General features: G+C 46.0%; 8 protein-coding genes across 8 annotated transcripts; 5 read left to right on the top strand and 3 right to left on the bottom strand.

Moving 5' to 3' along the window:
• Positions 1 to 151: 151 nt before the first annotated feature.
• GLAREA_07899 (Zn2/Cys6 DNA-binding protein) lies at positions 152 to 1,382 on the top strand (the record flags this gene model as incomplete). Its single annotated transcript, XM_008082586.1, has 3 exons — positions 152 to 283; positions 334 to 361; positions 412 to 1,382. 3 exons carry the CDS (start codon positions 152 to 154, stop codon positions 1,380 to 1,382), a joined length of 1,131 nt encoding a protein of 376 aa, XP_008080777.1.
• Positions 1,383 to 2,643: 1,261 nt separating this feature from the next.
• GLAREA_07898 (uncharacterized protein) lies at positions 2,644 to 3,166 on the bottom strand (the record flags this gene model as incomplete). Its single annotated transcript, XM_008082585.1, has 2 exons — positions 2,644 to 2,873; positions 2,965 to 3,166. 2 exons carry the CDS (start codon positions 3,164 to 3,166, stop codon positions 2,644 to 2,646), a joined length of 432 nt encoding a protein of 143 aa, XP_008080776.1.
• A 1,155-nt stretch (positions 3,167 to 4,321) lies between these two features.
• GLAREA_07897 (uncharacterized protein) lies at positions 4,322 to 5,026 on the top strand (the record flags this gene model as incomplete). The annotated part of the gene is made up of 1 exon (XM_008082584.1): positions 4,322 to 5,026. One exon carries the CDS (start codon positions 4,322 to 4,324, stop codon positions 5,024 to 5,026), a length of 705 nt encoding a protein of 234 aa, XP_008080775.1.
• Positions 5,027 to 5,059: 33 nt separating this feature from the next.
• GLAREA_07896 (uncharacterized protein) lies at positions 5,060 to 5,752 on the top strand (the record flags this gene model as incomplete). Its single annotated transcript, XM_008082583.1, has 1 exon — positions 5,060 to 5,752. One exon carries the CDS (start codon positions 5,060 to 5,062, stop codon positions 5,750 to 5,752), a length of 693 nt encoding a protein of 230 aa, XP_008080774.1.
• Positions 5,753 to 6,378: 626 nt separating this feature from the next.
• GLAREA_07895 (alpha/beta-Hydrolase) lies at positions 6,379 to 8,330 on the bottom strand (the record flags this gene model as incomplete). The annotated part of the gene is made up of 5 exons (XM_008082582.1): positions 6,379 to 7,119; positions 7,183 to 7,791; positions 7,850 to 7,921; positions 7,972 to 8,003; positions 8,051 to 8,330. The coding sequence occupies 5 exons, from the start codon at positions 8,328 to 8,330 to the stop codon at positions 6,379 to 6,381; spliced, it is 1,734 nt and encodes a 577-aa protein (XP_008080773.1).
• Positions 8,331 to 10,294: 1,964 nt separating this feature from the next.
• Positions 10,295 to 10,690, bottom strand: GLAREA_07894 (uncharacterized protein; the record flags this gene model as incomplete). The annotated part of the gene is made up of 1 exon (XM_008082581.1): positions 10,295 to 10,690. One exon carries the CDS (start codon positions 10,688 to 10,690, stop codon positions 10,295 to 10,297), a length of 396 nt encoding a protein of 131 aa, XP_008080772.1.
• A 1,167-nt stretch (positions 10,691 to 11,857) lies between these two features.
• GLAREA_07893 (Concanavalin A-like lectins/glucanase) lies at positions 11,858 to 14,909 on the top strand (the record flags this gene model as incomplete). The annotated part of the gene is made up of 2 exons (XM_008082580.1): positions 11,858 to 14,403; positions 14,510 to 14,909. 2 exons carry the CDS (start codon positions 11,858 to 11,860, stop codon positions 14,907 to 14,909), a joined length of 2,946 nt encoding a protein of 981 aa, XP_008080771.1.
• A 5,089-nt stretch (positions 14,910 to 19,998) lies between these two features.
• Positions 19,999 to 21,987, top strand: GLAREA_07892 (Chaperone J-domain-containing protein; the record flags this gene model as incomplete). The annotated part of the gene is made up of 1 exon (XM_008082579.1): positions 19,999 to 21,987. The coding sequence occupies one exon, from the start codon at positions 19,999 to 20,001 to the stop codon at positions 21,985 to 21,987; it is 1,989 nt and encodes a 662-aa protein (XP_008080770.1).
• Between the last annotated feature and the right edge of the window lie 1,612 nt (positions 21,988 to 23,599).

Raw genomic sequence — 23,599 nt, 5'->3', positions numbered from 1 at the left:
TCTAAATCAGGTGAATCAACAAGCTAGCAATTTTTCGGCAGCTAGCGTATGTTTACCTCTTCGTCGCCTACGCGACATCGACCTCTTTCTCGTTTCGCAGATCTATCTGCGCACAAACAATTGTCAGCGGAAACTTCCTCGCGATACCACCATGTCGCAACCAGTACCTGGCATAGGTTTCAAGCTCGGGGCCGCCTCTCCCAAGGGAGAGCGGCCTCCAATACGCTTTCCAATGGCACGACCCAAGACGGGATGTCTGACGTGTAGCAGGCGCAAGATCAAGGTATTCCACAGTCCTGCGACTATCAAATACAATCAACTAATCAATACCAGTGCGACGAGCCGAAGCCGAACTGCAGTCGTAAGATTACATGACTCTCGAGGTCGCGGGACTAGCTGACGGATCTATAGATTGTATAAAGTCCAGACTGCCGTGCGTTTGGCCAGCGGAGGCGTCAAAGGCATTTGACAAAGAAGAGAAAGAGGACAAAGAGGCTGCTAACCAAGGCCTTTCCTTCGATGCCAACGATATCGCAGCAGCTCGCGCTACTGTATTGAAGGTTCTATGTCAACAAAACGAAACGCCAGAACAACCGCCAGCACTCCCAAGGCAACAGCCGATCTCCTCCACAAAACGACAAAAGCTCTCACAATTGGACAAGCGTGCAACCCCCGGAAGAGTCTCTACCACACCCTACTTCACCAGCTCTGGCTACGACCAGAAGTATACAGCTCCTCCAGATGAATACAAACCGCCCGCACTTTGCGCTGAAGGAAATCAACAAACCCCGGTGGTACCAGCAAAACACCTATATCTTGCCTACGGAACCGAATTGGTGCCTTCGAAAATGACAAAGCTATATCCTAGCGCCCAATTCCTCGGCCTCGCAAAGCTTGATGGCTACAAAATCTTCCTTACCGAGTCGGGTGAAGCTAGTTGTATGGCTGCCTCGCATTTCTCATATTTTAAGGGAACTTGCGTAGTTTGGGGATTAGTATATCGTGTTAGTGAACTCGATCTTGCTGAGATCGAACGGCAAGGAAAAAGCAACGAGCGAAACCAAACTCTACTCTATCTTCCAATGACTCAGTTTACCGCACCCAACCTCGGATGGACAGCACGCGCAAAGGAGGAAGACCTGACAGACAAGGCCGTTGAAAATGTGAACGTGCTTGTGTCGTGTGATCCTGAAAATACAAGGGGATTTGGGAATTTGAGTATGGAATCAATTTTCGCGGGAGTATGCTGTGATCTTGAGCACAGTAAGGACTCTGAGACGATTGGGAGGTTCAATGCTGCAATCACGATTCTGGATAGGGAGTGGCGTCCTTGTGATTATATTAATGAGAGCCTTAGGCCGTGGGTACCACTGCCGATATAACCTCATTGGGTGTGGTACTGAAGAAGTGCGTTGGATATGAGAACCTTGGCTCCTTCAACTATACCAGTGATGTGAAGTTGGACATACTCTGGCGGAGGTGGTACATTTTGATGGCTGGCTAAGTGGAATTCCTCAGATAATAGATTTTGTGTTGTAGATATAGACAAAGGAGTTTGCATTTCAGTATAGGCAATAGAAATTTGGTATCTCCCCTCAACTTGGACGTGCTTTGGGTGTTTGAGATGAAGTTCTAGTTTGAGATTTGAAGCTTCTACAAGGGGAAAATTGAGTTCTATCCCGTTCATCAACATACACGACTTGCAACCCACTGTCTCACCACATTCATGAGAGAGATCAATTAACGAACGGGGTAGAACAAATGGATCCGCCAAGTCCTGATCATGGATTAGGAGTTTCAGAGCGCTCTCGTCTGTTCACTTCTCGAGCGGGACCTGCGGAATTGTTCCACATTTTTTGATATCAAATCTCGAGAGATCTCAGACGAAGGCTGTTTGAGAACTAGATCCGTAGAGTGCTCAGTAATTAACTTTTGCAACTAACAGGGTTTTGTAGTGATGATATCTTATTGAGTCAGTCTTCAAATTTGGTATCAGTTACCTTAGTACATAGTCTCTTCGGGCTTGGTACTAACCTTTTAAACTTATCGGTGTACCTGATCAGTTACCCACGGTTTTTGTTGTAGGAGCGTCGCGAGGCGACGCGGAGAGAGGTGAGTGACGGTTGAAAAAAGGGAGGCAGAGGGGGGTGGATAATCGGAAGAACTATTTGATCGCCTCCGAACATCAAATGATCGGGACTCTAATCGGAGACTTTTTCGGGGTGTCATCGGTTCGAAATCAGTGGCAACCAAGGTATATACCTTAGTACCGCAGTATCTTTTGGTACATTAGTATTAGTATTAGTACCAACTAAGGAGGGCTCTTAGTATATACCTTAATAACCAGATGTGCAAGACTTTGTTGAATTTCCTTTACCCAAATATCATAGCTATCTAAACATATAGTAAATAGCCTTTCCTCGTGACATTTCTCCTCACTCCACCAATAATCTCAGCTGCAAGCTCAAGGCTATAACGCTTTCTTGACTGAGACCTCTCCCAAGTGGGAATCAAATACGTTTCAGAAGTAGAACAACGAAACTACCAAGTTACTACGCGGACAATATTTTCATAGGCTATAATACATTATTTTCCGCAGTAACCAATTTCTTTGATCAATTAAACCCCCATGATAAGTATATCTCAAGCACCAGCACCATTCGCATAGTTGGGATACATGAATGTGGTCGTGTACGTTGGAGCAGCCGCAGCTACAGACGCCGCGCTGGTAGTGGTGACACTGATTGGAGCGTTGACGAGCTCAAATTGAAAACTGTGTACTGAATTGGACGAGTCGCGGAATACTATGTCGTATGTATCACGCAGTAGGGAGGAGCTTGGAGTCCATAGGTATGAGGTTGCTGTCAAGTCACCTGTTACATTTCCTGTTAAATCCATGCATCGAAATGAATTACGCAATATGCTTGGGCTGATAAATTTTTCAAGACAGATGGAAGAACATACTGGCAAGTGTTCCAACGGTTGCGAAAAGTGCGGGGGTTCCCCCTTTGACCAAAGTCAGAGATACCGGACCTGATGCATCATCCCAGGTGATATTGAGAGGCTTTCCAATGGTGATGTTGTTGAAATTGGGGTTGGTGAAGCGGAGAGCAGTGACTACATGGAGCGCTCCTATGGCGAGGGATGTGAGAGCAGAGGACTTCATGCTTTGATGATTGTTGGATCCGCAGATCGATGTGAAAACACTGTGACACTTTTTGAATCTTAGAAAAGTATATTGGAAGTCTAGAAATTGATAAATAAACTGAAGATGCTACAAGAGCTCAGCTAGTAACTAGAACAAGTCTTCTATCAAGTAGATAGAGGATTGAATGGAAAGACACAACGGAACTAAAATGAATAGCGGGGCCTGACTGAGATTGTCTAAGCTTCTCAGAGCTTGCTTCATGTTGAGAAGAAATTGGCAAGCTAGCGTGCATATGTGATGGAAAGATCTTTCCGGTGTAATAGATGAGCGAAGTTGAGTTAAGCTTCATGTGCTAAAATTTGACGTGCTCGGCGCATCTTGTCATATTTTACTAGCCTGGATGAAGCGATTAAATCAAGGTTAACCTTACCGAGTTGTAGGGATAGCTGTGGAGAATACTAGGAGAATAGTTTAGGTGGGGAAGTTGGGGAAAATGGGGGTGGAGAATAATCTTAGCCATGGCACGGCACGGTTGGTGATGTCTCGGTACAGATGACGTTGAATGCTACTGCAACAGTGGATATGCCTTTTGAGTTTTCATTTAGATTCAAAAGCGGTAGACTTACGACTCCGAATAGTGTCTTATTGTGTTAACTTGAAAGATAGCACTCTGCTTTCAGAATTTCTGTGCATTTCTTGCTTCTAATATCATGTTGTGTAGTGACATTGTAATACTTTGTAATTATTCTCCTTCTGGTGATTGAAATTTTGTTTACGATCAGTATATGAGTATGATCTTCAATTAATCAGGAGTCTATCGACTAATCCGCGCGTCTGCCAAGCTCAAGCTGCAATGAGGAAGCATGCACCCGTGTCTCTTCCCCAGACTGCCTGGACTCCCCCGGGTAGATCAACCGTAGAAGGACCGAGTGATAACATGCCAGTTTTACTTGAGCTGAAAGAAAAGAATCTATCAGTATTTCCGGAAATGTGTTTCAGGGTAAGATCATACTCACTGTGGACAAAAATGAGTATGGGACGGTTGTGAGCTAAACAATGGGCCGTATGGCAGGAGATATTCTTCCTGATAAATATGTAGTTTGAATACATCAATTGTGCTTTTCTTCCGTTCTCCTGTAGCATCAACACGCTCTTCCAAATCTCCTGCTAAACATGCCATTCATTAATTTTGGGGTTTTGTTGGCAATCGTCCTTGCCCTGACTCCATGCTTCTCGCTGGCGGCAAACACCACAGCAAGCTCGAATGGTCTCATGGTCGGTGCCGCTCGCGTTGATATCACACCAACTCCAAATTCCTTATGGTTGCCATTAAATATATACGACAATGAAAGACTTTACGTCCGCGCCATCGTATTCAACAATGATGGTGTGTATGGCGCTTTCATCAGCTGCGAGCTTGCCTTCATCAAGGATCCGATCTACAAAGCTGCCAATGCTCTCGTTGCTGCATACTTGAACACAACAACATCAAATGTCATCGTTTCTATTACCCACGCTCATAGTGCTGGTCCTGCCGGTGTTACCACTGCAAATCAGTATGGGAATGCAGCACTTTCGACCTATCCTTCGGTGGCAGAGGCCGCGCTTGCGGCAGTAGAGAAGGCCCTTCTTGTGATGCGTCCTGCGAAAGTCGGCTATAACACAGGATCAGCTTATCACAACGTTAACAGAGATGCACTCAATCCTCTCACTGGTCGCTGGACGCAAGCCTCAAACACATCTGGTCCTGTGGACCGCGAAGTCCAAGTCTTGACATTTTTAAGCACCGATGCTACACCAGAACCATTAGCTGCTTGGACTAGTTACGCTATGCATCCAGTACAATCATATCTATCCGAGTATACTACAGGCGATTAGCCAGGTGCTATGATGCGTTGGGTTGAGAAGTCCATGTCCACAGATGACACCTTCATAGCCATTTTCTCACAACAAGCGGCTGGAGATGTCAATCCTCTGCTAAGATGGACCGGCACCAACAACCTCGCATCACAGAATTCCATACCAGTCACGGGATTTGAGCTGACTCACGAGCCGGTGGAAGAAGCTGTGCGAGACGCATATGTTCCATTTTCAAAGCCAGATCAACATTATATCCGCCAATTATTTGACGAACTGCAAGCTCTTGGAATTATGGTCGGCGAAGAAGTCATTCGCGCCATGTCTTTGACTAGCGAATGGGATAGCAACCCTCGTATTTGGAGTAAACAGCAAAACGTCACATGTCCTGGCCGATTAAGACTTGATAGTGCCCGTGAAGGGGTGCAGGGAACGTATACCTCGGGGCCTGATATCGATATCCTGACGGGAGTCGTTGGTTTGGGCGACATTGCGGTAGCATGGGTCGGGTGTGAAATATTCATGAGGATCGGTTGGCGAATCAAGGATGATTCTTCAATGAATAAGACGATGCTTGTAGCGATGTCTAATGGGCAGTCCTCGTCAGGGTACGTACCTGACACATTGTCTTGGGATCATGAGACGTTCCAGGTGCTTGGGTCGAAACTCATGCCTGGATCCTGTGCCGAGACTAACATCTCTGCTTCACTGAGCTCAATGATCAGCCAGTATGTGGATACGAAGTGAGGAGGGCCTAATTGTGAATATAATCATTAATCAAAAACAAGTTTCTTATCACTGCAATAGTGTTTGTAAAATAGTACAACGTGATATTCCCTCAATTGGATGTGCAATCGATGCTCTTCAACACATCTTGGTATTGGCATAGATCAGTCGGAGTGACCGCAAATATTTACCGGGGTTTTGGCCGAACCAGGTGAATGAGCTCAGTTTCATTATTAAAGACTGTTCGCAGTGAAAGATACGATGAGAACCGCAGAACCCGTTTTACAGTTGAAAATTATTGGATTGCTATAATTTTAGTCATCCAAGCAAAATCTCTAAGACAGAAATAGAAATGAGATAATTGCTCGCGCGACATTTGGAGGGAAAACTGTTCATGTACGCTTCGTTTGACTAAAACGCTTTTGTTCATCAAAGCAGAAAATAATACAGCCGAAGGACCTGCCGTTCATTCACATCTCAAGGGCTGCTTCCACGGAATTTGAACTCCAAGCAACTTAGGTCAAAGAAGACCTCGATTCCGTACGACACAATATCACGACTCTTTTAAAGGTAAATTGAAGGATACAACATGAACTTTTTATGCACGGTCAAATGCTATTGCCCACAGTACGGCGTCTCCGTTTCCCTCAATACCCATACACCCCGCCAGTTTCCCCATTGGTAATGTTGAATCCACCACCGCACGCTGCAATGCTCGTGCAATCCTGATTCTTTGAAACGACCATAAGATCCATCATGTAATTAATTCCTGGAGCGCGGTACGTGTCTGATTCTGTGTATAACGTCTCATTGATAGTGAAGACGTAATTCTGAGGGTTTGGAAGCTCGTATTTGGGCCAGTGAGGAATAGATGGATCAAGAGAAGAAATTATAGAATTGGGATCTCCGTAGTAGACAAATCCAATCCACATAGCTGTCATCGTGTTGGCCATTTGAAGCAGCTTGTCTCTATTTGGCCCACTGATTGGTGGAACTGTGTAGCCGGATCCGTCTAAGTCGTAAAATGTGAGTGCGACCTCAGAAGCATGTGTGGATCCTTGAAGATTAGTGTATCCGTTTGGCCCAACGTTGAAATGGTAGCGATAGACTGTGGAGTTGAAAGATGCCATTGATAGCGTAGTTAAACGAGTTGGGGCATGCATGATAATATCGCCGCCGATGGAAGCTCCTCGCTTGTACTGAGAACCCATTTGCGAGGTCGCCGGCGGTCTTCCGTCGTAGGTGGAGGGAATACCAATTTCTGGGATATCAGGATAAAGATAGCCAAGAGTTGCAAGACTTGCGTTGTCCATGGTAAGCATTTCTTTAATGAGATAAACATTCAACTCTTCCGTAGTGTTTGCGACTTTATAACCAACTCCCGTGCCCTCGTCGAAATTAGCTCCAATTAGATATGGAACTCGAGCAAATTAGCCGGTTTGCAGTAGAACGCTGTTTGGTTCTGGGATGAAATCTCCATCAACCGCGAACATGTACTCTCTTGGTGCGCTGCTTCCGAACGGATTGAGTGTTTTGTTGGCAAATATCTCGACCAACGTCTCGTTGGAAACACTTCGTAGACAGTTGAGACTGTCACTGGAGTTTCCACACCCAGCGGCATTAACGAAGCCATTGTAGGTTGGTTGCCACAATGCCACGTTTGCTGTAGGTGCATGCCATACTGGAGCACCACTCTCGGAAATGGCGGCTTGAAAAAGATTGTCATGTTTTCCCCCGTATGCGAGAAGTTGAAGACCAACTGATTGAGCACCCGTACTCTGGCCCTGAATTGTGACGCGATTTGGATCACCACCGAAAGCTGCAATGTATTCTTGGATCCACTGGAGAGCAAATCGCATGTCTCTTAATCCCAAGTTTGTGTTCAAAGTATCTTGGATCTCTTGACTGTACATGAAGCCCCATGGACCTAGTCGAGAGTTGACGGAGACTTCAATGATAGGGTGTCCAATGAACGCGGAACGTTGTACAATGCCAGTTTGATTAAAGTCTGGAAGCCAGCCAACACCACCATTTGCAAATCCACCTTGATCAAGATAAACCTATTCAGGGTATGAGTAAATCTTGAACGGCATAGCCAAGGGTCTTCTGAAAGCTTACAAGAACGGGTAGGTTCTCTATGGTGACATTCGACGGTCGAATAATGCCCATATATAAACAGTCCTCGGACATCTAGAACTAGTCAGAAAACTTCCAAACACGATTCAAACTGCAAAACAAACATTTTGAATCTGCTCGATTGAGGTGTTATTTCCTAAGAAAATCAGAACAGGTTCAGCTAAGATGATTTCATAAACATACCAGTTGTAATACATTGCTTGGGATAATCAACTACGACTCGTTCGCCTTCCCAACTAGAATTGAGAGACGTTGGGGGTCTGAATCTCAAGTCTCCTATGGCCGGTGCTGCGTATGCTACGCCATAGAAATTATCTGTGTTGAGTACTGGATCATTAAAACCAACATAAGTTCCATTTTTTACAGTCACCTTTGGTGCTCCAGAGGCCCTCTCGGACAGATGAGTGCCAAGTAGGCAGGGTATGAAGCACGCCAAAGTTAGAAAAACGAAAGATTTCGGCATTGTGCTTTGAAGATGTTGTGTAACATACGAGGGTGACCTACTTGTTTTGCTCTTATTTATGTTTGAGGGCACTGCACTTATCTTCTCCGGCTATGTGTTTCCGTTCCAAAATGCAGGACTTACCTGGGCTGGGAATTTACGTAGTGAAAGCTACCCACCGTCCGGTGATTATTCAATGACAGCAGTAACTCCATTCGACTGGAGAATAGAGACATGTAAGAGGGGCTACGGGAGCCTAGTGTAGTCTGTTAACAAGTATAGCTATGGATATCAGAAAGTAGGAAACTTGGAAAATTATCAAGCCACGCGGGCTTATGTGCAGTCCATCGGCCCGAACGTAAATTAGAATGTGCTCAATATTCATTTCCCTCCCTAAAGCAACCTCAAACGCGGGGTAAAAATTCGTGTGGGGATGGCAAAGGCGGGGAATTCTCGTTCTCGTTTTGAGTCCACAAGACAGATCCATAATGGATCCCATTGATACCACCGTAGGGCTAAGTCCGATTTTGCGCTCATCTATGTGATTTCAATCTTCCAACAATCTTTTACGGAAATGTCTCAAAACAGTATCGTCTCGGGTGGAATATTCGTAGGTTATCAAGGTGGAGAAATATGAAGTAGTTCTTTTCACTCTGTGTAGAGAATCGACGCAGAAACGAGAGCTGTTATGATGTCAATGTTCGAACACAGAAACCGTTCAAGTAACTTAAAAGAGCATAGGATCAATATTCCCTTCACTGCGGTGTGCAATCACAAGTTCGTGTGATGTTTATTATTATTAAAGTAATGCCTTCAATAAATTCTCCTAATACTCCCATTTGTCGAACAACTAGTCTCGCTTGATATTGCGTCAATTGTTCCACAGCTGAAAGATACTTGTAGTTGTAAGGTTGAGGGTTTCAGCAGTCGTGACGCGCGTCATCACTCTGCACATGGCCTGAGCCCATCAGATTCCCACTTTTGCAAAGTCGGTGAGCATTTGGCCAACCTCGATCTTTCGCTCTGGTACCTTGCAGGTTTTTATTTTTGCTGGATACAATGTGGCGTTGTATTCCGATTCCGAATCAGAGCGGGACAAATCCAGGCGGCCATTTATTTTGAGCCGGCCGAGGAGAAAAACGGTCGACGGGTCGAAACGAAGAGCTCGAAAACTTCTCGCTTCTAGAGTACGGCAATCTCTACGACAGTACTTCCATTTTGTGATGAATGATGAGGAAATGAAAGAATGATAGTCGAAAGAAAACGAAGTGGGATTTGTGAGTGGATAGGTAGACGGGGATAATTGGTGGAGTCGATGTAGCAAGCGAGGACTGGAAAAGTTACTGCTGCAGTTGTTTCCGGATAAAAGACGACGAATTTTGAGTTCTGAGAAGATATAAAATGTTGCCAATTATGCATTTACTCGTAGTTCCTTCCAAGCTCAAAATCTTTGGGAAAGTTTTCGTAAGTGAATACACTGATTACTCGAGCCCTCGGCTTTTGTTCTGAGTTCCTCGCTTACTGGTTTTCTTCCCTCGTTCTCGTAACGAGTGTTAATGTCTGGGACTTTTCACAATTCCATGATTTCCATCAAAGTCAATAAGCTCTAGGAAAAGTTTTGCGTACTTTTTGCCTCTTTGGTGGTCTCTCATAATGATTCCTAATCACAACGACTAAGGCTAAAAATCACGTTCTGGGGAGAAACTACGTTCATTAGAAGCAGTGAGTAAGACCCTTCATTTTATTTTTAATAATATGATACTCAAACGTCGAATTTATCTCAACTAATGACAAGTTTTCCAATCACCTCTCACATCATCATTGTTTCCAGACATACTGATTTGAAACATCCATGAGTAACGCCATGATAGTAACCAACCACAAGGTCAACTGCAGAACTTAACACGCGCCCACCATTACATGAGTGTCTTGTCCCTTCACGATAGTACCACAGAAGCCAACGGCAGATCTCCCCATTTGCCCACCTACGTAGTCCCAAAAGCAGAAGTAGAAAAGCAGACAATGTTCACATCCGTATCATTATTGTCGTTATCGTTAGCGTCCTCCGACTTGATCGAATAAGTGGTGAACGGGCCTTTGCTCGTCTTGATGGGATTGTTGACGAAGGCTTTCTGCCAACCTTTACCGGCATCGAACATGAATGTCAGTCGACAGGTTCTCTCGGTGCTCAGAGGCATGAACAAGAACACGTCTGACTTGGAAGTTGTCGTCATGGACACGTTCTCTCCGGTGCCTGTGAACGTAGTGCTTAAGTCGTCGAGTTTGATGTCGACTCGCTGCGTGTAGCTTGCGTTTGATATGGCTGTGATTTGACCTTGACAGTTGGCTGGAATGGTGACTGTCACTGGATTGGAAGCCATGCTGTACTTGAATTTTCAAAATGACAGTTGGGTTTGCAGTTGGGTCGTTGAGCTGTTAGAAAAGTGTTAAGATTGTAAAGTTGATTGAGTTTTGCTTGAAGCAACGACATTAATTAAAGGAGGTTTATATAAATATGAGATGTCATACGGTGATGGCTGTTCCTGGATGGAGATCTACAAAATTTCACATGTCTTGGTTGCACCTACGTTCAGCTTTCAGCACTTAGTCAAATCCGCCAGTGGTAACCGGAGATATATTATCAGTGAAGTTGGAAGAAGCTTGATACCACGGTCTGAGGTTAGATTGGTCTTAAGTTTGTATTGGCGTGCATATCTAACGGTTGCGACGCAAGCCACATCGTTCCCATAATGGCTGCACATAACTTTGACCCCGCACTGTGATTTACTGATTGTACTCAGCTAGCCACAACTTTGATGTTTTGTAAAATTCGGCCGCACACTTATACAGATTTGCTCAAAAGATTCCTACCGACCTACAAATCCAGAGTTCCTTAAACTTCGTGTTAATATTTTCAGTCAATATGTTGATTATCTCAGCCTTCGATTCGATATCAACATTGCCTCAAAATATTCGATCGCAGCCATTTAAATCTCATTAGAGCTGAGTGTGCAGGTCGTTTGCCTGTTATGGTCAATTGCTTCTTGATGTTCATTTCGGCTGTATCAGGGTCGAATATCTCTCAGCTCAATCCACTCATGGTCGTCTAGATCGGGTGAGTTACATGAAGGTTGCCAACACAACTCATTCGCATTCGGCTGCCACGAGACGCATTTTCCCTTCTCATTTACCAAAACCATGATTTGATGTCATTGCCGCTGAGAAACGAATCGTCCGTACTCGTTCTTGTTTGTTTAAGGAGGGGTGCATTGTAGTACAAATATTGTTGTCTACATATTCAGCTAGTAAAAGTCATCGTGGCTTCTCACTAGTGTCGAATCTGGGACATGTTGACCATACATATTTCAGATGCTGACGAGCCATACTTGAAGCTCTGATGAGCAAGATTGTAAGCTGAACTCTCACTTAAACCACATCTGAGATTATCGTACAGGACAGCCGATAGCAGCCTTCTTACTTTCTGTCTTACTTTCTGGATAACTCTCTTCACTTCTTGAGAGATTTCTTGCCGAAACAACACTGTCGCCATGAATATCGGTTCTTACGAACTCATGAGCGGCAGCTCAGCATACTTCACCTGTCCAGACAATCCGGCGTATGCTCTTGGTGCCAGTGATTTCACCATCGAAGCTTGGATCAAGTCATTCGAAGGTGGTCCTATACTAGGAAAGCAAGTTTCTGGACGAGCTGGCTTTTGCCTCTCCGTGGATCTTGGTAGTGTGACGTTATCGACTAAGAGCTCGTCGGGACAGTATGCAACTCTCACTGTCAACAACATAGGAGTTTGCGACGGCACTTGGCATCATGTTGCAGGTGTAAGGGCGGGCAGCCAGTTACATATTTTCGTGGATGGCACGGCGTTGTCTGGTACTATGACCACAAGTGGCACTCCACCCTTGTCAATCTCGTCTTCTGATCGATTGACTATCGGAGCTGTGGATGATTCAGCCGTACCAAAGCAATTCTTCGCCGGTGAGCTTGCTGAGATACGGCTTTGGAAAGAAGCTCGCAAACTTGAGGATGTGAACCATCTCATGGGTCGACGTATCAAAGCGGGCAACCTCTCAGCAAACCTTATCGGCTACTGGCCAGGGGAATATGGCATTGCCTCCGACTTTTCCATCACTCATAATGACACTTCCAGTGTAGGCATGCCTATGATGTCTGGTTCTCAGCCGCCTCTTACTGTCACTCAACCCGACATGACTTTTCTGTTCTCTGGCATCTACGACACCTGGTCTCGGGACTTACAGCCCGAGGGATCGTGGACTTCTCTCAAGCAGTTCTCACTTACCAGTGGTGGTTTCGTGTTAATGGACAACATCGTTCTTCAAAATACTTCTATCAAAGGGACAATAATACAGTGGCTAGCGCAGTCAGACTTACCCGGCATGAGTCTGTCATTCTTTGATACTGGCTCTGATCCCAACTTCTGGGATTTGCCCCAAAAACGCTCTGTTATCCAAGGGTTTGTACCCGGTTCGCCGAAAATGACCATCATCAAAGGCTTGTTCAGGCCTATGAGAGTAGGTTGTGGTCTGCTACTAAATGTTGGCACAAGTCGAATCCTCGCCAACCGCTCAGGAAAACCAGTCTTGGTGGACAAAAGTGCATCTAGTCATGACCACGTTTGCGAGTACGAGAATGGTGGCATTTTAGAAATGAGCTCAAATTTAGCCATTCAAGCAGCAGCTGCTAGGCCTGGAGTCGCAGTATCATTTGAGACTCCAGCTTTGTCTTCCTTGGAGCAAGCCTGGACTTTTCAGCCAGACGGTACTGTGGCTCTGACATCGAACCCGACAGTTGGACTCTCAGCTGGCGCAGATCGAATTACAGTCACCACGGCACTTTCGGATTCCTCTGACGACCGACAAAAGTGGTTAGGGCTGAGCGACAGTCAAAGAATTTATAACGGCCAGAGCCAGACGAGCGTCATCTCAGTGTCGGACTCGGGGAATGTTCGTGTGGTCACAAATTCTGATGGAACCTCCAAGCATCTGTGGTACACATTCAGATCATCACTCATTTCTGAATCAAATGCTCTAGCCTTGACTGTCACCGGTGCACCTCAAAATGCCCGGGCTGGCACCGCCTTGATCATAGATGTATGGCATCCAGGAAATACCCAGCAACAATTCGTCTTGAATGGTTCCGTATACGTTCATATTGATAGCAATTTAATGCTCTCAGTACGAGAAGATGGTGCCGTTGTTTTAGCAGACATTCTGGACAACCCTCCTCCAACTGCAAAATGGTCTCTCGGTCAGCCAGTTGCACAAGCCAACATCACCGCTTCTGTGACGGATATAGAGGGTTTGGCCTTCGCTAAGGCTTCAAATCCGTTTGACGTCGAGTACGTAGTAACGATTGAGACGGGAGACTACATAGCCGCTGGAACAGATGACTCTGTTGACATTTCTTTGACATCAGGCTCCAAATCACTTCCATTTCAGCGATTAAGTAATTCCGAGTTGCATGCTGACCCCTTTGAACGAGGGTGCATGGACATATTCCGATTCAGGGCACCCGATATTGGGCCAATCCGAGGATTCACCATCAAGTATGGCGCGGATACCTGGTTCTACAGGGGCCGCTGGGTCGTAAATTCTATATCAGTTACAGCAAGTGCCTACCGCGGCCAGATCGCACAATGGAACTCGTTAAATCGGGAAAATTTGCTATTCGTGATGCCAGCTTTATACTCGGGCAGGTTTACAATCTTCGATATCTCTGGGAAGGATACCATGAGCATGTGCATGGCTCCTGCACAAGATGCGATAGGAGGGTATTTTGGCTGGTACCATACTTGGATTGAAGTTACCAATCCTGGGAAACCTGTGGTCAAGACGTATTTTGACTGTGCAGGTGGTCATGGAGGGGAAGGAACGATTGATAACGTCATTACTGGATCTTGTTCGAGAGAGGACGCTGTGCTCATGTCGACTGGGTTTCCAATTGATGCGATACACCCGCTGCAAGCGACATATGGAACGAATCGAACGGACGGCTATCAGAATGCCGGTGTTCGCGCAGACGGAAAATTGAAGTGGGATGGTCAATGTCATCAAATGGCGTAAGTTGCTCATTCTATTGGAGTTGAATTCCAACATTGGTTTTGTGTTTCAAAACTTGCAGCTCTTCAACTATCCCCTGAAAACGGAACGCTGACTATACAATAGAAATCGCTACCTCTGGGTTTGCAACCCACGAATCTCCATAGACGACGCATTTCAAAAGCCCTACGGCTACCAACTTAGCGTATGGGCCTTTGGCAAATACGGCGTCGGTTTTACAGACTGGCTACGCAACTGCGGCTTCAAAGATATACCCGCAGAGACAAGCGACAACATATACACCTGGATACAGACAGCCATACCGGCAGTCAATGTAGCAAGGAGTGTGTTTGCCGCCGCCCTAGCCTTCCAGTCGCTCTTTAGCAAGACTAGCACCCCAGATCCGGATGGGCCTGAAGTCAAAGACCTGCTAGGTAAGATGAGAAGTGGAGGGGCGACGATTCCACAGATTGCGAAGGCTACGAACCTCACTGAGGACGCTGTGAAGAAATTATTACCGAAGTAATCTTGATGTCACGGAGCTTACCCTAATTCCCGCATTTACTAAGTTAGCAACTTAAAATTATTATCAATTACGACTCGATCTTTATAGTCATCTTCTAGTTTAAATTACACACACCTCCAGTTATTCGGAAAATTAAACAATTCAAGACTCACACTACTAGAAGTCAATTATTTGAAAACAAGTGAAAGCCTTCAAGCCATGCTTTACAATCTCGGCAACGAAACTGAAAGCCAGAAGACACTTCAAAACTCTCAATCATACCCATAATGCGTCCACAATATCTCTTCCACTTCCTAGGTTTACCTTTCCGCTCAGGCCTCTGATTGTATAGCGAATAATGGAGTAATCTTAATCCATATATCGTAGCGAACAAGTAGATGTTCGAAGTTCCTCTACTAGCTATGTAGCCAATAAACTATCTAAACGTGGCCGAATATACTACTTTCCGCGGTACAATTGACTGCTAGAAATATGAAATCACTCTCTTTATATCCCGGAAATTGTATCTAGGAGGTAAAAGGGATACATTGGGTTTTTTTTAAAAGCCCATAAGAGACTACAGGTAAAGTAGAGTAACGTGGGAGAAAATAAATTAAAAAACTAGTAATAACTAAATAGGACTTATAAAGAACTAAGTAGGTACTATTTATCTAGCTAGTAATCTAGACTAAATAAGTCGACTTCGAGTAAGTAATCTAGACAAAATACGTCGACTGCGAATAGAGCTTAAAGTCTTATTTACTTAAAATAACTATTAACTAGATAAATAATATTGTTTTAAGTTAATCTAATTAGGATACGGAACTTTACTAACTTAATTCAAGAAATACCGTCTTAGACTACTACTTATTTTGTCCGCTGCGAGCGGGACTCGAGAAAGGCACAAAAGTCTAAGCTTTTACTTATATTTTCTATTTCGGTATATTCTATAATTATAAACTTACTATAAAAGTTTCTTATACTACTAGTACTATTTGTAAGCATTCAACACGTGTTAGAATAGATGTTTACAAACATTATAGATTTCATTTAACTTAACAATACCATTTGACATTATCACGTGAGTTATCTATAATTGATAAAATCAAGTCTCATCAAACCCAACAATCAATATCACACTGACATAAATCCAATCTCAAGTGCTAACCCTACGCCCAGCAAGCACAAGTGGCAATGGCGAAACGATCGCGGCGTTAAGTGGCAAGACTCGTCGTTAATTTTCGTAAAAATATTTTCGGGGGGCTGGGAGACTCGTGACTTGGAAATCGCCTCTAACATTGTTTTTGACAACACAATTGAATTGACTAAAGAAATTATGATTAACAAGTTGACTGATCCCAATAAAAATGGCGGACGAAAAAATTCAACTCTTTGTTTATTTACCTCACCCCAAATCGTATCATATCCTAGGTCGCATAGCCTAGACCTAAGACCCGAGCTTCAGGTCGCAGAAACGTGACCTGTGCTTGTACTTCGTACATTACGTAGATGGATGGACAACTCAGAGGCGTGATATACGATCCATTGTTTACATGAAGATAGGATTCCTTCTACCCCACCACGCCACCATTGATGTCGCCCCCACGAAAGAGGGGTACTTACTTACGGTGCATTTGTATACTGGAGCTGGGAGGTGGGTATGGGATCTCGTGATGGATGAAACATATCGATGCTGTGGCGGCTGAATTGCAAAGAGAGTTAAGGGAGTCCGAGGATATTGAATTAGCTCCACGTATTTGGGGTTTGGATGGTTCTTGGCGAGGCAGATTTTAGACTCGTGATTCTAGAACGGGTACGATGCTCGATGTGATAGTTGTTCTAGAGCTAAGACGTTTTGAGATGCTGGATTGGGGTGCTGGATTGGGTATTAGGTGTGCCTTTGTAGTAGGGCCGGGAGTAGCCTTTCTGCAGGGGAAGGGGGTGCGTAGTTGCTGGTGTTGATTGAGTGAGTTGAGTTGATTTGATTTGGACAGGCGATGAGAAGTTTGAATGATTACGAACTCCTCCTAGCTCTACTACCACGACTTTCAACTCAATTGGACTTACCTCTTCACCTTTCTCCATATCAACCCACCTCTCTATTGTCATCGGTCGTTCCATCCCCATATCCTCTCAAAGTCTCAGCACACCAATCACCCACAACTTCACCGCCCACGCATCAACCCCCTCCTACTTCGTAATAGGCCAGGAACAGCCGTAAACGCTGTGGATATGCAAGTCGCACGTATGCGCATTCATTGGATAGGGCTTGCATTGGCGAGGTGTGGATGATGGGCTTTCTCGAAGGAGGGGTTGATAGTGGGGTGAATGTATCGGAGAGGCACAGTTTTGAGAGCTGTGAAGCTGGAGAGCTTCAGCTGTGATGATGTTGTTGTTGATATCGATATCGAAGTCCGCTGCGGTATTTCCAGTCTATATGAATGTATATACACTTACGTTCCGCCCGATGGATTTATCGTGTTACTAAAGAAAAAATTCCGGCTCCTGCAGACGAGAAAGATTTTCCACACACCATAAATCCGTGTCCTCCAATCCGCGGAGACAAAACCAGGAACTTACCTGCAGCACACGCGGAACAGGACAAGATCAGTGGAAAGGGTGTGGTTGCTTATTGCGAGCCTCGTGAAGGGCACGATATTCTAGAAGAGGGGTACGACGTATTGCTATTCTTATATCCTATCACGAGGAGGCCTAATTGTCAAGCGTTTAAAGGCACCGTGATGAGAATTAAGGTTGATTCCGCGCTTCAAGCCTAGAAAATCGTTTATTGGCTGTGCTTGCTGTGCAGAATTCACACTACCATTCATATATGGTTGGCTGGTGTGGACAAGTCTCATGCAATGTCTCTGTGGTCCTCGCGAATTGGAGGGTAGTTGTTTTACGCTTCTGGTGAAGTTTCGTGCGATGATCGGACGTGGTAGTGTGATAACCATCGTGATCTGCTGTTGGATCTCAGAGTGCGAGACGAGCCAAGTGCGTGATGCCATCATCGTCGCGATTTCAGAACGTGGAGCGACTAGTTTGGATGTTGCGGGATGTGTATGATATGGATCGTCGGATCTGATCAGTGAGTAGCCTTATGCAGTCTTCGTGTCAGTAAGTGGTAGGCATGTTTCTTATTCAGCTCCGAACTGGTGAGGAAAGAGGATTATTTGGGCTATCGGGATAAGCATTACGATGATGCCTTGCTGGTTTCCTATTCCTCTTTGAGTCCTTGGTAATATCCTCTTTGGTAAGTAATCAAGTCGGATGGAGTCAAAAGCCTAAGAGATATCGCAAGGCTTTGATTTCACATCGCTTCGTCCTGCTCTTCTTTTACCGCTGGCCTTGCGCTTCATGCTCTGGCTACATGATCGTGGGTAGTATCCAACAGCTTACATCCGCAGACCAACATCTCTTCCGCAGCAATTTCACGTAGTTCTCATAAACTTCTACATAGCACGCCTGTGTTATATCCCAATTCTCGAGAAGTTTCTATTCTCACATAGTAGCCGGGCGGCCGAGGGGCTTGGATAATGCAGTTGGCAGACTCGCCCAGCTCCGATGGTTGTCGGGCGCGACTGGACCTGTTCAATTGACTGCCTTGAAGCGCCATAGCCTTTCCAACGAGATATCTTCTCAGCGCGCCCAATACCTGCATAACCTCCCTTGCAGTCGTAAACTTCCAACTTCTCTAGAAGCCGTTCCTTACCTTTGTTCTAACGAACGGCGGGCGTTGTCTCAACATAACATCATATACCGAGATCTGGTACTCCAACTGCTTCATACCTTATCTCGCCCTGCATCTTCGGTTCCTGGTGGAAAGGTCGCTTCCGCTCGACCTGCTCCTCTCCACGTTGCAGCAACGCCCACCACACGATCCCTCTGAACCTCTCAACCCCTCCGTCAGACCTCGAGGCTGCCTCTCACAGGACTGGAACCAGTGAAGCATTTGTATGAGGATCCGGTTTGCGAATCATTGTTCCCCGGCTGGACTCTGCGACCTGAGAAAGCAGCAGCTTTCACCGCCTCGTCTTGTTGTCTGGTCATCAAGAGCCTCCACGAGTTCTCGAGTACGACCACCATAATAAGACCGTAGCCAATTGATTGCGGCCAGAGCCTGACCCAAACATCACCTTTCCTGCTCGCACCACCCCACGACGTGCACTTGCACCCGTACTTGCGTACCATCGTGAATGCTAAGCGACGTACCATTCCTCGTCATACAGACTCATCTTGCCATCCCTTTGCGATATGTGAAGGCGAATTTGTCACTCTTCGTCGGATGCGATTCATCAGTCCTCCGTGATACCACCAGTGTACCTGGACAGTTGCCACTCGAGAGAACACAGATTACGAAAGCCTCTGCGGGAGCGCTGAGTAAAGGCGAGTAAGAGCTGGAACCAGGAACCTCAGCCACGTTCGCAACGCCAACAAACGTCGCCGCCGCCGATTCGATCGTAGTCACGTGGACACTGACTCAAGCCTCAGTCATCAGGCACGCACATACCTGGGCGCGCGAATCGAGACCGTCAGGGACTGTGCAGAAGGCCCCCGGCCCCATCCATTTGCCAGGCTTTCACCAACCACATCCATCATCGCTCTCACAGCCAGCCAGCATCGCTCGACTCCCAGTTCTGCTTCCCCATCCATCCTCCACCTCCCGTTCCCGCCTGATGACCCTCTTGCGCGATATACCACAACCAGGAACTGTCATATACACACACCACCCCAGACTGGCCTTTACGATACATTCTCGCATGCATCCATTCACAAACATCCATCCTCGACGCTTCTTTCGCCTTCCACATCTCTGTTCTGCTTTCGACCCTTGAATCCTTTTTAATACCCTTTTCTCTTTGCACACCATCAACAAACACCACGGGTCACTCGCATCGCATCCATCTCAACCCAGCTCACCGACACCCCTTTGTACCTGTACCTGTACCTCGAGACCGACTTCGCGACCCTATTTACATCATCAACAACATGCAATAGATCGTGCTCTGCTTCACCGACGCAGACCTTCACCGAAGCATTCCAGATCGATACCACGACGTCAGCTTATGATCCAAGTACGACCTCCCACCTTCCCGTCCGTTCACACATCATGTCGACTCCTTTACCTCCCGATCCATACAAGGCTCTTGGTGTTCTCAAAGATGCGAAGCTGGCAGAGATTCGGAGCGCACATCGGAAGCTCGTGCTCAAATGCCATCCAGACAAGGTGCAGGACGCCGCTCTGAAGGCAAAGGCTGTAGATGAGTTCCACAAGATCCAACAGGCATACGAGATATTGAGCGACGATGTGAAGAGAGTCCAGTATGATGAACGTTTAAAGCTGGAAGAACTGAGGAGAGAGATGGGTCGTGGGATGCCTCATAAACAGGATCCATTCGAGCACCAGATCAGAACCGACCGAGGATCCGACGTTAACATTAGAACAGCCGAATTCAGACCTCCTACCTTTACACGCGCGAAAACATCACAACCCGCACCTAAAGTGTATTCGCATACCCCTCCTAGATCATACGAGGATGTTCCTTCACATTACGAGGAGAACCGAAATGGACCAAGAAAGACCGCCAGCTACGAATCGACCGACCGAAAACACGCATCAGTGAGAGATGAGAAAACGAGAAGAAGAGAAGAAGATGAGCGGGAGAGACTGCGAGTCGAGAAGGACCTGAAAAGATCCGGCTATGGCAAGAAGGAGAAGACCAGAGATCGGGAGCGAAAGAGAGGCACAGATGACAAATACTCCCGGGTACTTGTGGAGTCTGACTCCGAAGACGAGCCACGACGACATGAGACTCGCTCCTCGGTCAGAAAGGAGACCAGATATCGAGACGAGATACGTGAAGAACCACTCCGTCCTCATGCACCAAAAGCAGCTCCATTGGCTCCTAAGTGGGCTTCACACCAAGAGGAAGCTGCTGCGTATATGTTGGCTTCGAAAAGCCGGGTCAAACGGGAAGTTAAACGGGAAGTTCCACCAACAGCTCCGTCTGTAGATGACTTTCATCCACAACCGTTGAAAAGAGCACCACCTCTCCACAGGGCGGAAACCTATGCTGCAGGTTCGACTACCTATCCAGTCCGACATGCCCATGCGGACGAGTACATCAGTGACGATGAATCGCCTCGAAGATCTTCAGCGGCTCGAAAAGAGTCCCGAAAGTCTGCAGAAACATCAAGTCGAAAAGAGAAATCGAGTAAAGACAGAAGTCGTAGATCATCACCCAACTCGCCTTATATAGTCGACGATGCTCCAAAGAAACCATCTCTTCAGAGCTACCAGTCGGCACCACCCGTCATCCCTAACAGTTCTGCTCCTAGGGAAAAGCCGAGTCGTTCTCAGACGCAAGATTATCCTCGACAAGATACCGTCCCACATCTTCCACGGGCAGCAACATTTCATGGCGAACATAAACGCTCGGATAGAAGTCGTGAAAGAGGTGGCGGTACCCGGTTGAAGCAGTCACATGTGGCTACAGATTCTGATTCCGAGGCTGAGTCGCCACGACAGCAAACACATCGTCGATCGCACAGTCCGGTCGCCCGTTCAAGTCCAAGGGTTCAGGAATATTCGGCGGCGACTCAACATCGCTACGTTTATGCAGAAGGAAAAACTCAGCGAGTTGAAAGTCGTCCTCATCGCGAGGATTTGCGAAATCTCGATGATGAATATCATTCTCGAGGCCGCGAATCATCTCCTCCTGGACGACGAGGCAGCCGGGAAGAACGACCAGCAGCTGCTCGGAATCAAAGTAGTAGTCAATCACAACCCGTTCGAGGCATGCCTATCCGAAGTGCGACTTTTAGCTATGCGCCAGAATCAGCACCAATTATTCGTGAAGCACGTCCAGCCGGTCCCGTAAGAGAGACAAGCTACCGAAGTTCGAGTAGAAACACCAAGCCCATATATGGCGAAGTTCAATATGCGCCAAACTACGGCCCAGAAAACGTCACTTACAGCAAAACGCCTGTTGGCATTTATGGATCTAGTTCGAGAAGAACGCGGGAGCCGGAAACCTACTCAAGTCGTGATTACTATCAACCGACGAGAGAAAGTCGACGCTCGGAAGTGTCTTACTAGTAGTGTAGCTGATCTCTTAAATGAGCATTGATGCATTTTTATTTTTCATCTTCCACTGTTGGAAAGCGGTCGATACCTCGTTGCATTTACTATTTTTCAATAATAAGTTTTTTTTCCTTTTACACCGAGTTGAGGTTTATAACCAAAAATACCAAGAAACAGTCACATGAGATTCGTCGGGTGAAATTTTCTACAGTAACGAAAAAGATGACGAACGGATTTATGATCTCTCAACTTTCTGGGCGTATATTGTATTGCATCTGTCTTTTTCTGCGCCTTGTTTTGTTTTTGATGACAGATGAATGAGGGAATTGACTTGAATTGAACATATGGGCATTATGGAAGGGAGGGGAATTGCATTGAATAGCGGCAGATTTACGCGGGAGGAACAGTACGCATGGGAATTGAATTTGGATGGGAGTGGGAGATGAGAGGGGAATTAGCTTTGCTTTTTCTTTGATACTACGCTCGTTCGTTCGTTCGCCTTTTTTCTCATGCTGGAGATTCGTTCTCGACGATGGTTTGTGGTCTGCGATGGATGACGTGCTTTTTTGTTGTATTTTATGATGAAGAGGGGTCGGTGGTGGTGGGATGGTACTATGGGGGTGAGGGGTGAGGTCCAGATTTGATGATGCAATGACTTTTATGGATTGTGAGCAGGATGGGTGCTCGAGGGGTGTGAAGCGTATAAGATGGTGAGATGCGGCTGTGTTGGCTATGAGCACGAGAATAGAATACCTACGATATTACTTTGACATGGAATTCCACCACCTTTTACAATATCTATCGTCCTCTGTTGCTTGATCTGTGTGACAGTTTTCGACTATTGACTTCACTAATATTTTATTTTTCCTCTTTTGCATCCCATGCTGGGTTATTGGGGGTTCTGACTTTGCGTGTTTTAAATGGCTGAGCATATGGGCTGTCCATGAGAGTTGATAATTAAAACCTATGAGTTCGTTCAGAGATGTCTCGACTTCGAGTTGTATCAGGCACGATTTCCATCTCGCCTACTCACCTAAGCAGCGACACACAATCCTAACATGTCTTGAACACATTGGTGTTAGAATTTAGAAGGTCGTCCTAGCGATCTGAGAGTTGGATATGTTGTTGTACCTCCTTTTCCCGGGAGAGAGACGGGTCTCTGGGTTGTAGAGGAAGGGAGGGCGGGAGGACGGGAGGACGGGAGGGATATGAGGAAATGATGGATAAGACCAAGCAGCTCTTCGGGATTCGAGAGTTGGAGAAGGGATTCTATGGATGGGTATCCGTGACATCGCTACTTTCGCGAGGACGAACACCTTATCCTCCGAGGCTTTGATTGCTGCTACCCGCTCTCTCCCGTATATCCATCAAACTCCCAAAAGAACCGTCAGATACGCACCACTCTTCAACACTATTTGTATAGATCCTAAGCACAAATCTTTGTTTGATAGGTAGGTTAAGGAGGAATGACGTGGGCGCGAGAATTTATTGTTAGGGGATCTGGGTTGGGGACTCGGGGATGTGTTTGGGAAGGGTGTGTGGGGTGGGTGTGTGAATTTGTGTGCGTGGGTGGAGATGATGGTTATAGATGGGGATGATGTCGTGAGATTTGGCGTGTAATTTTGAG

Source organism: Glarea lozoyensis, assembly GCF_000409485.1.
Source record: "Glarea lozoyensis ATCC 20868 chromosome Unknown GLAREA16, whole genome shotgun sequence".
Lineage (NCBI taxonomy): Eukaryota > Fungi > Ascomycota > Leotiomycetes > Helotiales > Helotiaceae > Glarea > Glarea lozoyensis.
The sequence above is the reverse complement of the archived record's forward strand: the minus strand, read 5'-3'. Positions and strand labels throughout refer to the sequence as shown.